General features: G+C 31.7%; 1 protein-coding gene across 2 annotated transcripts in view; it reads right to left on the minus strand.

The window, feature by feature from the left end:
* The window catches only part of LOC123012722 (T-box transcription factor TBX20-like), a 40548-nt gene that overhangs the window by 10247 nt on the left and 11677 nt on the right, over positions 1-18624 (minus strand). For both annotated transcript variants that reach the window (XM_044410817.1, XM_044410816.1), the window contains exons 2-4: positions 18139-18454; positions 371-644; positions 156-317 (exon numbers count right to left, since the gene is read on the minus strand). In XM_044410817.1, coding sequence (XP_044266752.1) covers positions 156-317; positions 371-644; positions 18139-18454 — 752 coding nt within the window. The remainder of the gene's footprint in view (positions 1-155; positions 318-370; positions 645-18138; positions 18455-18624) is intronic.

Here is an 18624-nt window from a genome sequence, read left to right on the forward strand (position 1 = left end):
TGAATGAATCTATTTCAGCTTCGAGTAAGTAAACTAATGAAATTAAAATTAGACGCATTTTTAAAGAGTCGAGTGTAACGTCTCAATGGTATATTATAATAATCCCAACACGTGTACTTCCGGCACTTTATATATTTTAGCAAAATATAACTCACCAACTGATTTTGATAAGCCGTGACAGCAGTAAAAACAGTTTCAGGAAATATAAACGTTTTATATTCTTCATTTTCCAAGTCGACTATTTGTCCTGAAGCACCATCCGGTCGTTTCACTAGGTGAATCCTCGGTTGGTATTTGTGCATCGAATTCAGGACTAACTGCAATAAAAATATCGTCAGATTTGATTTATTATCCTTAAATAGTGACGTACATGTCCATGTTTATCCATTTCGTTATTCGTGAGTTTCACTTTTTCGAAGGAAACCACTTGCTTTCGAAGCTGTTCACCGGTGAAGGGAGAATCCGGATGAGCGCACATTCTGCAGGGCGCTGGAGGGTCCGCTTTTCCGGCTACTAGCCAGGAAGATCGATGATAAGCGTAGCGGTAACGTTTGTTATCTACAGGGACGATGTCCAGCAGCACGGCGTACCGCTGGTCCGGACGAATTCCGGTGAAGGAAACTCGAACTGTAGGAAACATGCGTCTGAAATAAAAAATTAATTGTAAGAAATTAAATATAAATTTTGTGAAATACCAGTTTTATACAGGTTATTTTAACAGTTGTGCGATAGTACAGGTCTAAAAAAAATAAAATTACTCAACTTGCCTCAACCGAAAGATTATAGTCTAATTTGATGCAAAATTTTCACCTTTTTGTTATTTTTTTTTAAATTTGAGATCACTTTTTCTGTGTCTGTTTTTGCTAGTTACAACTCATTTTTACAACAATATAATAAATTTTAAAAAACTAACCGCAGAGATCATATTTATCACTCGAATAGGGAAGTTTTTTAAAAATTTCTGCACTATAAATAGCACCCTGCACAAGATGTGATACAAAAAAATACATTAATAATAGAAATAGCAGAGATCATAATTAATTATCTAAAAAATCATCAAGTCTTTTGTGTTTTGTTCTCAATTTAATTAATTATTAAATGAATTTAATGTAAGATGTACTCATATTATTAATTCATTGCCCATTTCTTTGTTTTTTTTAGCGAACTATTACACATAGGTATGTATAACATAGATCAAAACTTTTGAGTATCAACTCAAAAGCTAAAATTTGTTAGTTTATTATTCGGGTTCTATAAATTAATAAAGATGCAAAAATCAACAAGACCAATTTATTCATATCTTACCCTACCAGAAAAAAAGAAAAATAGGAAACACTTAACGTGGTATGAGAGTTTTCAAACGTTCCTAAAAAATGATTTTTTGAGTTGTTACAGTTTTGATCAACATGTGAGATATGTAAATAAGCCATTATTGTAGCATAACATTTAGTAAAATATTTTTACAAGTTTTGAAAAACAAACATCTTTTTAGAAAGAATTTTACAGGAAATGTTAGAAATTAAATAGTTTAAATTAAATTTAATTTAACTCTCAAAATACTATTGTCTTTATAAAGTCACAAATATTTATTAAAGCTGTTTGTTTAAAATATTTAGGAAATTTACACAACGGGTAGTTATTTTTTCTATAAGAAGTTAGAAATGTTTTTTAGTTAAACAGATCGGTTGTTTAATTTTAAAAATAAATGTGAGATTACTTTTTTCAGGCTTTGAATTAAATATTGTCCAATTTGGATCTAGAGTCAAAAAAGCTGACTTTTGAAGCTAAGGGATTGCCCAGGAGAACCGAAGGTATGTACCACCACTCAAGCAATAGTCGAGATGTTTTGTGGTATAACTGCTACTATATGGCACGATCTTGCTACAGAATGAATGAAATGAACCACAGTATATGAGTGGTGGTATTTGTGGTTCTCCCCTTGGGTAACCCCTCAGTCCTAAGAGTCAATTTTTTGACTCTAGGTAAGAACTTCCGTTCATAAAATAGTTATTTTTATTACAAGTACATAAAATACAATTTTTCCAGACGAATAGCAAATGAGTTGTAAAGTGATATTTTTGTACACAGATTTGCGTTTAATTTTTTTTTATTTACATCTTTTTTGTAAAAATAAAACATTTTGATTCGATGAAAAAAAGGATTGTGTGGTGACATCTTAGCTGAGACACCTATTCTAAAACTTATATTTTATTTGGCCATATGCCCCTTAATTTACAAATAATCGTATTTAATGAAGTCGGTTATTAACCAAATTAATGTTCCATATCTGAATTTGTATTATTTCATAATTATATTTTTATGTTACGCTTGTATTATTGAGTTAATAGGTCTTTGTGTTCTAGCAGTTGGATTTGCTGTATTACCTATTAATATAAATTATGACTTAATAGAAATATACCTACTGCTTTAATAATTTTTAAAACAATTACAATTTACATTTTGAAATGTATTTAATTATTATAGAAAAGAGGAGTTTGTTAAAATTTAGTTAGTATTCAAGTAGAGAGTCAGAATATGGTTTTCGTTTTGCTTTTACGAATCGTCTATCGATCATTTGAGCAAAAAGAAGTATGCGGTACCGACTGTGGCAACAAATGTATCAGTCAGGTGCAGGATGTAGTTTTGTTTTCGTAATCCGGGATGTTTCTATCAAGTCCGAAGCGTGATGTGTAGCGTCCAGTTCGATCATTTGTAAGCGTAGATTCAGTATCCAAGATAAAGGTAACAAACAGGCTAACAGGTAAAATAAACCTCACACCTTCGGTCTTGGGTGAATTATCGTAGTGCGATTTGTGCATCGACTTGGTCGGAACTGCCCTATCCAGATCCTGAAGAGATATCGAAACAAATTAGCACTGAAATTATAGGCTTTTAGAAGCCGCTATCTTCATCGCTTGTGATTCGCCGCGGGTCCAATCGATTATTGTACTCGAATATCAGTGATAATAATCCCAGGCCAGATGGTTTCGACCATAATTCAAATTGTTACACTTACATTTGTTGTTTTATAATTTTAAAGCGGCATCACCCTGTAATGTGCTCACAATAAATACCAGATTGGAACCAGTGATATGTTTCAGGTGTTTCGCGGACAACTCGCTGCTGCAAGTGTCCTTACGAAGGTGACGGAATTTTCTACCTGGGAAAATTTATAACTTAATTCTCTCTTGTTTATAAGCCAATAAATTTAATAATGCGCCTTAATCACCCGACTTTCTTCTTTCTTCCCGATGCGATGTTTGATTTTTGCACCGTGTGCCATGCATACACTATAAATATTATATCGCTAATTTCTCTGGATTAAGCAGATGCGTTTTTGGCATTAATTAGGTGCAATTTCGAGAAGCACAGGAAGCTATAATTACGAGCTTCTGACTCGATGCAAGTAATAAATACGTTCTTTAGCAGTTGAAGTGCGACCATCATGGCCCGTTTGTACTGTCACTCGGTCCGTTGCTTCAACATCTTTACGTTTAATTAAAACATACGAGCTGCTTGGCTGATAGATTCACTAAGGCCGCCGCGACGCGACGGCCCAAAGCACAATTAAGCGCTGCTACGCTCGCGATTATTTACACAGAGGTCACTTTTAGAAAAACACGCTTTCATATCTTCAAATCTAACATTATTTCTGCTTCATAAATTTTATGGTGGCGACTCATTCCACTACAGGAATCACCGTTAGAATCACCCGCATTCTAAATTTACACAACTATTGCTGGATTACGGATGTACAGAGTGCTTAGACACCCACCTGCAACAACGCAAACACTTTTTCCTGACAATTAAGATATTTATTTATGGGTTCTCTCATTTTTCTTTTGTCATACATTTATCGCAATATTTTATCTACAACCAATAAAATAGAAGGAACTATAATTAAAAACGCACTAACTTCTACTGGTATAGTATGCTAAAGACTCTATTATAATGCTGAAATTGCTACGAAGAAACACCTTACACGTTAAATAAAAATAACTTCTTCAGAATATGGATGAATAAGAATGAACTTAATTTTTTGTTTTGATCATTAATTGACAGCAGTTCAGTTTTATTAAAACTCTTAGCTTTGCTTCGAAGTTTTTTTTTATATTAGATGTAGCAATTATTTCTGTTAAAAAAAGTTTTAATCAATTAAAGCACCATAATTCCTAGTTTCCTAGTCATTTTTATACGATATTTTTTGATTTGATAAAATTTTGGAGATATGCCTCCAAATGAGATAATAGAAAAATGTAAAAATTTAGAGAGCATTTTGTGTCACTTAATTCAGGATGATTCTTCTTCTGTTGAAGTTCTAAAATTTATTCCACAAAATGAATTTGGTCCAGATCTCATTGTGGCTTTAAGAATTTTACTTTACCTGTGACGGTGACAAGTAGAGAATGATCGTTTTCAAAATTAAAACTAATAAAAACCTATTTAAGGCAGTGGCGGCTCGTGGGTTCAAAACTAGGTGAAAAGCTAAAAATTGTACATTTTTTTTTGAAGCTGTGATGATTCTAACGTTTAATCGTTAAAAAGTAAAGATTTCATCTACCCAAGCAAATAATATATTTATTTAATGAAAGTAATTACTAAAAAAAACTGACAAATTTACAGTAGGGCGCGGTTAAAACGTCTTTTTGGTCATCTTCTTTCCACCGATTAAACGCGGTTTCTAACAAATTGTATACAATATCGTTTGTAGGATTCATTTTAGAAACGAATATAACGAGTAATGTTTCTAGAAGTTAAAAATTTAGTCATTCATCGACACGAGACAACGCGATCAAAAAGTCGACGTTTATTTTCTTCACCTGAGCAAAGAAAATATTATTTTTGGAATAATATTTGAACGTGTTATGTATTTAATGTATTTTTTAAATATTACTTTGAATAGGTAGAAATTATAGGTGAAATGGCACTTTCATTTACCTACTTCTCCTGGCGAGCCGCCACTGATTTAAGGTTGATTTAGCGATATTTTCGATTGAACATGAAATCGCTCAAAATTTGGATTAGGTATCTTTATAGTCTTATGCGTGACTTTTCATCTACGAAAGTGCAAAGTAGTATATTAAAGAACGCGTTTCGTAAGACAAGTTTTGTGGAACGAGTTCAGGTTTATGAAACGAGTCGCAAAGCGCGAGTTTTATAAAGAACGAGTTTCCTCCACAAATGACTTATAAAACACGTTTTTTATGCTACTTTTTCTATTTTGTGCATTTAACATACCTACTTTTTAAAATAAAATCAATTTTTCAAAATTTAGGAACTTTTACCCTAATAAGGTGGTGGTTGGTAATACATGTCCCAAAGTTTGAAAAATGCGATCTTCAAAGTGTCAAGTCCCAAATATTTTTCAAATTTTTGTTGAATGAACAGTGCTAATATTTCATGCGCACCACCTGAAAAAAGAAAAATCGCTCAAAACGCCGCTGAAAATCACTTAAACTCAAGAAACTCTACACTACTGGTAAAAAAAAAACAAAAAGATAAGTGTACTTAAATTTTCTAGATTTATAATTCACGTGAAAATTTTACATTAGCTTGTAAAATGGAAGGCGCACAAAAAAACTTTGCATGATTATTGGTAAATGATCAGTAATTATGTACAGTAACGAGTAAAAATTTCTGTCGCTCATTTAAAAAAAAACATGATGTGGTCTGCGCTTAATTGTCATAAGAGTCTTTGTGACAGAAGTTTTTATACAAATTTGCAGGAACATACGTGGAGTTATATTGTTTAACAAAGTTAAAATAATAATTAACTTAAGTAAATTGAGTCCCAGCGACAAATTTTGGTTCAATTGAGCATACCGATGAGCATAATAATTTTCTTCGTTCTCAAGAAATAAAGACAAATTGAAATAGTAAAACAAAATTTTAATGGTGTCTGGAATTTTTTGCTTACTACGATACAATAAATAATTTTTCTTTCCCATCTATTTTCTGCAAAAAGTTTAAAATCTGACATAATTTTGTAATTTTAATTTGTCACTTCCTACGCATAGGAGGTGGTTTCTCATTTATTAAAATTTGTTTTTTTTATTTTTATTAGTTAGGTACATGTACTGAAGGTAATAAAAGTAACTTCTTCAAATTTTCTCGTTCTGTTCCTGTATATTAAACTAACGAGAGGAAGTAATTGTCAAAATTAGTAGATAATTACGCTCAGTTGAGGTGGGTGTGAATCAGTTAATGTCTAGCTTCCGAAATATTAGAGAGAAGGGTAGCTGAGAAACGTCGATATAAATAAAATTATGACGGCCTCACCCCATAAATTTTACCAACACGATGATTAAGGGTTTTAACCTCTTTCAACCTGCCAACTTACACACAGTGTGTGCGTTTTTTATAAACGCTACCTCATCATCCTAACATATCTCCGGGAGCAACATGTTGAATATTATTTTACTTCCATTATAAGGGCCTTAATTGAATAACCGTTTAAAAGCTCATCTGAATTAATGGTTTCTTCGAAAAAGTTAAAACAGACCAGAGTCATTAAATTTAAAAAAATATACACTCCATGTGTAAATCGTGTAATCGGTGTAGAGAGAATACATTAACACGTCGTTGCCGTCAAACGGTTAAATTTTATTCCACAAATACTCCGATTCTCACCAAAAAAAAAAAAAAACAGTAATTATAATTCAAAGTTGAAGAAACACACACAAGACTTCTAGAGGAAGATTTAATTGATCGAATTGAAATGCAACTCACTCGTTTCACAACGGCTCTATTAATTATCTCAGCGCATGTTGCCAGACATTCGTCGGCATGTTGCTCAAAGATATAGTGAAAATAGTCACACTTTAAAGTGTTGCCAATTGACAGGATGGGTAAGCGAACTGAAAAAGTTCTCTGAACGACACGCAACGCGCAATTAGATCTTCACCAGCATATTGAAGCGCTTGGCTTCTGCAGGTGACGTTAGCAGCCGGATTGATTCATTGCCTCAAGATGCATGCCAAATGAAAGGCTTTTAAGTACACTCAACATAAGAAAAATCTACCAGTTAAAGACAGTAATTGGATGGTCTGGAAACGATAGGTGCTCAATTTAGCAAGGTGCCTTCTCCTATACGATAATTGAAACGAGGAGATGCAATTTCATATTTGCTAAGATAAAAAGCAAAAAATGTAGCGCTGCAATTAGATGCACTTATGTATGTACCAACTTATTCCAGACGGTGTCTACGTGTGAATCTTGAGAAACAGACAAAAGAACAAAAAAAATTGAACTTAAAAACCTAAAAAAATATCTATTTTTGTATTAAGGGCGTGAAGGAGACAATTTTGGCCCGCGGCGGAATTATAAGCCCGAGGCCCGAAGGGCCGAGAGTTTATAAGACGCCAAAGGGCCAAAATTGCCGTTCACGCCCGAAATGCAAATAAGATTTTTTGTAAAATCCACCTTTATAAGCTTTGAAAATAAATGGCACGATTCATTCTCAAAAATCGAGTTGTTGTTGGTTGCTAATGTGATGCAAATAAATAAAAACAAATACTGAAAAAATTATTGACGTGTTTTTTCAAGAAGTTGAATTTGTGATAATAATATGTCCATAAATGAAAAACAAGAAGAAATAGCTATTTTAGCCGAAGAAGCGAAAACTGTATGTAACACTTGAGTTATTGTCACGAAAATCAAGAGAAATTGAAAAAACTTTCAATGAATTTTTGCTATGATAGGTACATCCAGAAAAATATCCCTGATTAATGAAAACGTTTTACTTGTTTATTTCAAAGAAGAGTCGCAGAAATTTTACCCATCTACCTTATGATCCCATTATTCTATGATTCGTTCGGTTATGGTTTTGAAGCATGGTATCGATATAAAACAATATAAGCTTTTATATGCATTCTTGAAGAGGCAAAATGAGAACTACAAACCCAAAAAGTCAAAAGTTTTGGGGAGAAAGGAAATAGTACAGTTTTTAATAAAATATTATTATTATAATATTTCAATAAAGGATATTACAATTGCTGGTTTTTTAGGACTTAGGGCGCAAAAGACACTATTTACGCCCGCAAATTAACGCATAAATGACCTAATTTTAAAACGATTTTACAAAAAAACAGTTTGAATCTTTAAGTTTGAGATCTTTTGGCAAAAATATTTCCTAAGTAACAGCGAGAGTTAAAAATTCTAATTTTTTTGTTTTTGCTTTTGATCCATGGACGTGGGATTTTTTTTAGTTAAGTCAATGCATAGGCTGGATAGCATATTCGTTCATCTTTAATATGTTTCTTTCATAGTCATATTGCGCACTTACCTTAGGACAGAAAAAAAATTGACAAAACATCTCAAAACTAGAAACTTAAAGCTTCAAAATGCTTTTTTTTAATCTAGGTACGACCATTTTTTGATGAGATCCAGCTTTGCAAAAATCACCAAAAAATTTAGAAATTTTTTTTTTGAGTAGTGTATTTATTTGTTGATTTTACTAATTAAAAACAGATATTTGCAGACTGTATCCAAAAATAAAAAAAATGATTGATTTATTTATTAATAAACATGCAGATGCTGGTAATTAGCACACAAATAGATTATAACTTTGCAGTCAATTTGAATTAATGACCCGTCATTAATTTCTTTTAATTCAGGACTACATCTTGCAGAATTGATACATTTTCCGCCCGTTTCCCCATAAATCAATGGTTCGGTTTCAGTTTATTTTTTAGTCGGGTCTAAATTATATATTCTTGGCCACATTAAGCAATGTCCCGGAAATTAGATTAGTCCTGTTGCTCGGTTGATTACCAAAATGCTTCTGTCGGGCCAAAGCTAAAGAATTCTCTGCAATTATCGCCACTTGATGCGACCAAAAAAGCCACCATTAAAATCCATGCCGGCAGTTTACATAAATAATTGCACTTTCATTTCAAGTCAAGCGTTATAAATGAGAGTTAAGATTGAAATTTTTATTAATTGCGAACATCATTCATAGCGGGCATACAATAAATTAATACTTTCAACGCAATCAGTCGGTTTTAAATTGAATTTATCCGATGCTACAGGCAAGGCATAAGACTACTAATGAGAACGGGATGGTCTGCTCTTTTTAATCTTTTAGCAGTTCTGTCTTTTGGCTTTGTGTTTTGCTGTAATTAAGCCGGAAACCTTACGGGAAAAAAATGAGATAATTAAGGGTGCGCGAGTTTGTTTAATTTTTCACTGACGATAACCTGAAATGATCCTCGAAAGCTCAAACTGGGACTTTAAATATTTAAATATATAATGGAAAGCTCGGAGGAATTGAAGTCGAGTGTAGTGACAGCCAGTCGTTGTAATTCCGATGATTTTAATAATTTATCGATAATATTAGATTAGACAAAACGAGGGTTTGTCACTTCTTGCCCCAACGCTCGGTTTTCGGCGTTAATTATTTAAAATTGGAGGCGAATTGGAGGTGATGTGGCATTGCGTGCGTGATTTTTCGGCCCGGTCGAGAATTCGAGTTGTGTTCGTGACGTAACACAGTGGCCATAGTCCGGGCTGTAACCGGAGCTGGCAAGTGCTGCCGTGTAGATGTGTGGAGCTGTGGACAGACCACACACCTCGAAACTAATAAAGCATGTTCCCATTAGCACACACATATCACATGTTTACGACATCTAACGGGACCAAAGCTGAAATCGTATCTACTTACAGGGACTAACAAGACACCCTTAAAAAATGCCACACACACAACAAATTTGCACATGCCATTTAATTCCACTTGTCAAGAGATGATTTATGCTTCCATATTAAAGAAAAGCACATTTTTATCCAACTAGCTATACTTTAATAGTATACTAAAGTACAAGTTGCAGAAGGTATCTATCTATTCCAGCACAAATTTGAAATTCCGAAACGAGCCGCGTAGCGGAGAGTTGAGGAACAAACGAGTGCTTGAAGAACCTTCTGCAACAAGTGCTTTATACTATTTTTTTTTTATTTTGCCGCTTTATATCATTTTATAAATTAAAAAACTAAAATTTTTTTAGAGAATTTTGCGACGGTTGACGACATTTAGGTATGTTGAATAATTCTAGGCGGCTGTACAAAATAAAAATACTTCATATTTTCACAAAATGAATTGTGAAGAAAGTCCGTCACTGAAATTAAATTACCGCGAACGACTTATTCCAACACTCAAATTCAACTCAATTCAAACTCAAACGTTATCTGGGTGCTGGAATAGACTTATTCTAACACCGAAATAGAAAAAATAGTTTTCCAGTTTAATTAATACTTACTTTGATACTGAATTGGAGTTGTTTTATGTAAAATTTACAAAATATTTACTTTTTCATTAGCTGGATAAATTATGCTATATTTAATTTCAGTGCCAACAATAAAAACTCAAAATGGTTGAGAAATTTATTTTTTATTCATAATAAATTGTTACATTTTGACCCAGACATATAGCAAACGTTTTATTTGTTCAATTATTTCTGGGATACCTGTATGTTTTGTACACAATGAGTACTGTAATTTATCAATATGTTATGTTGATAAAAAAGTTGTTTAAATTTTTTTTTGAAAAATCAAGCATCAACAATATGACGTTAAAAAATTCATTAAAAATGACCATGATATCTAATATCCTAATATAAAAAAAACGATTTTGAAATTATAGGTACGTCTATAAAATTAACGTTGATTTTTACATTTAATGATAAAATTAAAGTTTGTTTTTCATTTAAACGGAAATTATCAAGACAAAAGTTTAGTGAGAAAATTAGTAACAGCTTATACAGGGTGCGCCAGAACTCGCGCCCCAGAGAATAACTTTAAGTAAGATAGGATACCAGAAACATAGAAAAATGTTAAAAAAATTCTATCTGTCAAAAAATTTTGACATTTATTTTTTGACATTTGACATTTTTTTATGTCTATTTAATGATACTGATGATCTTGTATATGTTTTTTACTAGAGCTTATTCCATATCTGGTGGCGAACTGACAGTGACAGAAAAGACACTTGGAGTGGGCCCACTTGGCTAAGATAAAAAAATACATGGGCGTACTTTTTTTTCTCTAAAAATTTTGAAGACAAGGATTGTTAGGAATATCATTCTTTTCATGTGTTAACAATTTAATAATTTGTTTATTATTTTTCATCCTATGTATGAGTACATACTTATTATAATTTTTTAAGGAATAACAGTGGTTTTTAAATATTATTTCATACGACGCCTATGAATAATATTTTTTTTAATAGTAAACATATGTTTAGTGTCAAAATTCAGTCATTTTTGACAACGTCAGTTCGCCACCAGATTTGGAACAAGCTCTATTATTTAGTAAAGGTACAAAAATTTTCTCAAAAAAAGCCACAAATAACATTGAAGTTATAATTTAGGATACAGCTTCCTTGTTTTCTCTTTTAATAGCCTATAGCAAAAAAACTCTGGGGCGCGAGTTCTAGCGCATCCTGTATTTATAACCACCAATTTTGTTTGATTATTGCTTTTGTCCCACAATTTTTGTAAAAAAAATAAAAATTGACCATCAAGGATTTTTTTCTTTCTGCTTTTCTTTTCTGCTTCTGCTTAGATGCGTTATTATCAAATACCTGAGAAAAGACATCACCACCCTAGATTTTAATTTTAACAGAAAAGGGTGGTGTGTACAATAAAAAGTTATTTGTCAGAGGATACAATTAGGTATCATGTAGATTGTCAGTAAAATTGATGCATTTTCCAAATTCTTTTTCTGCTTTAGTTTCAAATTGATATTTTTTCTGCTTTTCAGACATTCTTATTTAATTGCTTTCTTTCTTATTCATATTTCTTGCTAACAACTAGACAATTACAAGTATTAAACAAATCTACAATTGCGTGTAAAAACGGTGTTTTTTTAATAAACTTCTGCTTTCACAGTTTTCGTCTCTAAATCTAAAAAAAACAGAATTTGTCCCCATTTTTGTATTTTCGTTTTTAAACGATTTTTTGTTGACGTAAAATCATCATTCATGTTTTAAATATTTAACATCGTTTAGCATTTTTAAATTTTTGAAGGAAAAATCTAATCTAAAACAAAATATGCAAAAATGTACATACAACACAACAGTGCTCAAAAAAAGTAAGTTGCAAAAATCAAACTTATAAATAAACCTACAAAGCAAACATAAATTTAAATCCAAACCACTCAAGTCTTTGATAGATCAAAAATATTTATAAATATTATTGAAGAAAAGGTGATACTGCAGTGATACTGGAGTATTATTTTGAAAGTTTTTGTTAACCAAATCATTACAATAACACTTATTGATACGTATTTATAAGTATGTAAAAACAATCCACTTTATGTTAAATAAATAAATCAATAAAATTTCAAGAAGGTAATATTGTGTAAAATAAAACTCTCAAAAATGTTGATAGCTTTTATGCTTTAACAAAAGTAATTTTATTTCAGAAGATTTGAAAATGGTTTAAATTTGTTAAAAATGTAGGTTGTTTAAAAAATAGGTAGGTTTTACAATTAAATAGACAATTTTTATGACAGTCTGCTTTCGCAACAGACATGCAAAAATTTTTATTCCTTGTAAATATTTTTTTTATCTTGTTTAAAACTACATAATATCATTTCAAATCTATACGGCTTTTATTTTAGCATCAACTGTAAAAACAAAAATATATAGAATGTCCCAACTAAGAATTTTAAATATGTTGGGTTTTTGTTGTTATTCGTATTATTTCGTTGTGCAAAAAAATATTTTTAATTAACATAAAGACTGACAATAATTTAAGTTAATTTGAAGAAAAAAGAAAATTTTCAATTTTGTTTAGTTCTTTACTTACCTAGATTTTAATAAATTCTATACCTATTTATTTCGTATACAAACACTTAAGTGGTAATTCGTTATTCCCACGAGTATTTAGGTCACTTTTTGTACAAAACATGAAATCTGGAAGTACGAAAATATGTATGTTGTTGATTCTGACTGCGAGTTACAAATCATTTCAACGTTATTTAAACACAGTATTTTCGACCTGGCTAGAGGAGAGATAAATTAAAAGTGCATGCAGTCAATATAAAAATTAAAAAAAATTGACATAAACATTTTTAATTCTTCCCCCATTTTATATTTTTGTGTGTAAAAATGCAGTCGAAATAAATCTCATATGTGTTTTTCTATTAAATGTATCTTTGTTAAGTCCTTTTAAGCGTTAATTCGCCCCTTTTAATTACATACTTATTAAAATAAATGAGGTAATTTCCTCAAGATTGATCTTTATCGTTAATTGGCATAAACTTTACCATCTGCTCACTATTTTGGACTGCGGTTATTTATAAATCAGAGACAGAGTTCCAGTCGAAACTCACAGAACCTCCAAGTAGCCCTTGAGGGGTTGTTAATCAAAAATCGGATCATATGCTTTGAGTATTAACGTAATTATTCATTGGTATTTATCAGATTTGTATTATGCAAATCACCTTTAATCCATAAATTAGGAATTTAAGGCGGAAATGGTTTTTTTATGGGCGTGTTTGCACAGCTTCTTAGAACTCTACCGCCAGAACGTGTCATTAAATTTTGTTCCAAATTTGATTGCCCTCGCTTATTAATTGAATTATTTAAGCCAAATGTACAAGGTGTAGTTTTGAATTACAAATGCACACACTGGAGTGCGTTCAATCTTAGGTTGTCACTTGAGAGCTTAGATAAAAATCGAGTTTCTTTTCAATGGACTGCCCGCTGCGAGTTGTGAATGGATATAAATGCCAGATAAGGGTTGTTTTACATTTATTTCCCATCTGACAAGGCTTATTAGTCGCACTTTTAAAAATATGCTTTTTTTATTTATTAGAGACGTGATAAACTTGGATTTTCGACAGGGAGTTTGCTACTAATGAAGGAAATTTTACGTCCACCTATTAATTTTCAAAGTTTAATAAGCCGGCATGTGGAGCGGCTAAGTTTTCCTGCATGGATAGAATACGAAATTCGATGACGTGAACGAGTTGAAAATGAAACGGTTAGTGAGGTGACGGCGTGTCAAGTTTTCGCGACGGTAAGTTGACGGGGAACGAACAGTTCTTGTAGAAATTAGGAAATGACGCCGCCTTAATAAATGGAAGTGAACGGGATGACTTTATGCTGCACTTAACATCCGGAAATTTGTCAAAGAAGTGGATTTTCCTAACTGGAATAAATAAAATATGCAAAATCGTGTCTTCGAATTCCTTTTTTTAGAAAACTACCTAGATAAATTCTTTGTAATTCAATTAAGGTAAAGATGTTTTGGCTAACAATAAATTTAAATTGTTAAAAAGAAAAAAAAACTCATTATTTTACAACAAAAACTCTTGCATTCAGAACTATTCTTACTTTAACAAAATTATCTACAAATTTAGTTAGATTGCTAAATAATAAGATCTATAACATTGTTAAACTTTTTTTCAAAAAGTTTTGTAAACTGCAAACATTTTATAAACAAAATTTCCAACAAATCTTGGTAAGTTTATACAGAGGGTACGTAAAAGGTGTTCTCATTGCAATGATGTTCCTGAGAATGTTGTCAATGCTAATTTTTAGTTTGCTCTAAAAAAAATGGTTTTAATCAATATTTTCCTACGACCATATACGAAACTAGATCATAACGCACAATTACATATGCGCGAAAATTGGCAATATCGTAAAAAACTTGTGCGATTTGTTTTCGCACTGTGTGTTAGAAATCTAACGCATACTTCACACTCGAATGTTTTGTATTTTTTCATTTAACGTATTTTTTTTTGTATCCATTATAAAAAATAAATCGTTATTCAACGTATATTTGTATCCATTATAAAAAAAATAATCGTTATGAAAAAAATATGTTCGTAAGAAAAAAATTATTTATGGTCGTAGGAAAAATAGTGTACAAAACCTGCAGGAAAGTGTCTAACGCACTCGCGGTATTGCCTGCACTCGGCTAACGCCTCGTGCGCAACTTTCCCGCTTGTGCGTTATTTATCACTTTCCGTGCTTGTTATGTAATATACTACTTCCGCACCACAGGTGTTTAAAAATTGGTAAGTTTCACAGAAAACTGACAAGCAGGTATTGATTTTACTATTCAAGACAAACGTTTGTGAAATTTTACAACAATTTTGATATAGGTATGTTTTTTAATAAACATCGTAATTAATTAATTATACATAGGTATACATATAGGTATATTCTCAACTATTATTAAACAATTTCATATTTCATAATATAAATAATAATAATAACATCTTTACTGAGACAAAAAAAGAAAAGTATAGTATATTACATAAAATAATTCAAAGTAGAGATTTTCATAAAGGAGGCGTCCTCCGAGTCTAGAAAGATGACAAATGTGTTGGACACTTTCCGGTGAGTTTTGTACACTATGTTTCCCATGTCCATAAAGATATTATGATTAATTTCTACAAATTTGTATTAATTGTAAATATGTTACTTTGACAATTATTATTAAAAATTAATTGACTAATTAATCATATTTAACATCATTATCCATTGATGATTTGTGGAAATAATTCGATTTTAAACGCAATTTCACCTAAAAACGCCATACATATTATAGTACTGTAAAAAAGTAACGAAGCCTCCTAAACAGTTGTAAAAATTAAAAATCTATAAGAAACACCTTTGTTATAATAATAAACGAATAAATGATATTGGCAACTTTCGTGGGTACTTATTGAACTGTCATAAATATCAGAGATCAATTATATTAAAGAAAAATTTGGACAATATAATATTATAAAAAACGCCCCAAGTCATAATTTCATTACTTTTAAAGATATTATAATACTTTTTTGAACAAAGCTGAACAGTTTTTTGTTATCAATCGTTTGCTTGTGTAGATACAATGAATAAAAATGTTTATTCTATTCTTCCCACAGCCTATTTAATTTAATTTTGGAATTGCCTAAAATCAAAAGTTAGTGATAAATATTAGCAAGTGAGCTTGTTGAAAGACAATTTAATGAAGAATCCAAAAATATTAAGATATACAGGGTGTTACATTTAAAAAACTAAAATTAATGTCACTTCCGGTGAAACAAGAAGCAGCATCATTGATTGAGCATCTATGCCAAACACTAGATGACAAGAAACTGTTCAATTTTGCTCCAAGAAGTATTGTCATATTGAAAATAATAGAGTTATTGCTTGGGGCGTTTTTTATAACACAGCCTGTATAAATCAAAAATAAAGAAAAAAATACCTAACTTTTTATCTTTCTTATTCATAGTCATTCAGATCACTTGGTCTACAAAAATTTGTAAAGTATGACATTTCAACTTCATTTAACAATTGATATGAGAAATGACAGTTCAGGTTGAGAGATGGTCACTTCTCAACCCGAAAACTGATAAGGAACCAACCTGAACTGTCATATGTCATATATTGTATGTTTTACTTTATTAAATAGTATACATAGAAACCTTGGTGGTCGTTGGTTCATCCTACCTCGGCTTATTGCTCCTTGGTAATGAAGCACCTCTCACCTCGGTATGTAACCTACTAATTACCTAACAAATTGCCACATTTTATTTTTTTCAAAATTTTACGTTTCAATTGTAGAATAAGATTAGCGCCCATTGCTTTGATGCCTTGCTAAATGTCAAATACTACAAATTCGCTGATCTTGCCTGAAGTCGTTTTGAAACTATAAAAAGATAAACCTGTCAGCAATACATATTGCAGCTGCCATTAAGCTTGAAATAAGTATTCTTTTCTACACACGTACCTGCTTAATTATCGCCTTAAACCGTTTTTATATCATAAATGATGCTTTTACAAAGGTTAATTAAATTCTTTGCTGAAAAAGTGTTAGAGCCTGAATTCCCCAACGCAACTCAACACATCCTTGAGTAAAATTGAAAATTTCTTTTATTTTTCGTAAAGTTTTATGTAATGAGAGTGGTAGCAAACGGCGAGTGATTAATCTGCGACACGGGGTGCAGTGTATAAGTGACATTTAAAACACGACAGGAGCCACACACCGACGTTGACTGAAACACTGCCATCACTCAAGATAATGCCCCTCATTTATCATCTTTGGAACTCAAGGGTCGCTCCATATTTATGCGTCGATCGCGGTTTTTTATTCGGCGATAATGTCCGGGAAAAATAGCCAAAGGCCATTGATTTTGACAAATTCGAAAAACTCTGAAAATCAAGCACGCATTTCGTAATTTATTTTCTAATATTGCGATTGATTTAATTTCATTACCACCACTACTTGTAAGGTGCTTATTTTGCGGTAATCAATCAATTTTATAATCAATCAAATTTTCGACAGCCACCTGTGTTTTCCAAATAATTTACCAACATTAGTACTTATAAGGGATGAAACGGTTTAACTATACCTTAATAGCCTGTTTTTTGCTCAAGTAACCTAATCATTATAGGCCATCGAACACTTTTATAATCGATTATGGGTCTACCTGCTTTCCACGTCTACCTTCTGCCTTACCGAAGTGACAGAGACGACTTAATCCTTGTCTTGAAGTGCATTAATTGAAGCAGATCTGCTTTTGTTTTGCAGCTATACAGGGTGCGCCAGAACTCACTCCCCAGAGAAAAATGTCATGTAAGGTAATATACCAGGAACATAAAAAAAATGTTTAAAAAATTCTATTTATAAAATTTTCGAAGTTATGAAGGTTTAAATTTTGCATTTTGACTATTTATTTCTGTTGGAAAAATAATTTTCCAAGTTTTTTTGCTACAGGCTATTAGAAGAGGAAACAAGGAAGCTGTATCCTAAATTGTAATTCCGTTTAATGTTATTGGTGGCTTTTATTGGCAAAATTTTAGTACCTTTACTAAATAATTATAAAAAACATATACAAGATCATCAGTATTATTAAATAGACATAAAAAATGTCAAATGTCAAAAAATAAATGTCAAAATTTTTTGACACATAGAATTTTTTAAACATTTCTTATCCTACTTAAAATCGCCTTCACTCAAATTATTATTTTAATATTTCAGAAAAAAATACAAATAAGCAAAAATATTTTTTTACTGTAAAGTTTAGAGCACCATTATTGTGAGTCTCAAAATTTTACAGCTTGTTGCTTTTATGATATTTTGTCGTCCAATGTTCGTCATGCATGCAAAATGAGTTTCGCAATTCTTTTCATCGCCAACTTACCGTCCCGATTTGGTGATAATCATCTCCGTTCCTAATTCGTTGAACTTTTCCCAGAGATCTTTTGTTTCTAAATGACAAGTAACTGTTCGAAGCTCTTCACTCGTCCACCGTTCTTGCAAAAGTGGATTTCTCGCAGCCGCAGGTGATCTACGACCATTCGCAATAGAATGTGATGGCACCCCTGATTCCGACGTGGAAGACACATCAACCGGTGATTCACGACCACTTTCAATGTCCGGACTAACTAACGTACAATCTAAACCAACGGGTTCCGGAGTTGAAGGTACTGACGAGGCGGAGGACTCGACAAATTTTTCTAGAACATAAAGAAACCAACTTATATGACCATAAAAAGCTTTCAGTCGTCGTAGATGTTAAACTATCAAACGATTTCATCTATTTAATTAGTTAACTGACATTCACACATGGTCGAGGTAAAAAATAAAGCCATTAAAAGAGCTTAATGATTACTATTAAAATATCCAT

This window comes from Tribolium madens, unplaced genomic scaffold, assembly GCF_015345945.1.
Source record: "Tribolium madens isolate multiple individuals breed KSU strain unplaced genomic scaffold, Tmad_KSU_1.1 Scaffold_96;HRSCAF=242;Tcas5.2_LG5, whole genome shotgun sequence".
Taxonomy (NCBI): domain Eukaryota; kingdom Metazoa; phylum Arthropoda; class Insecta; order Coleoptera; family Tenebrionidae; genus Tribolium; species Tribolium madens.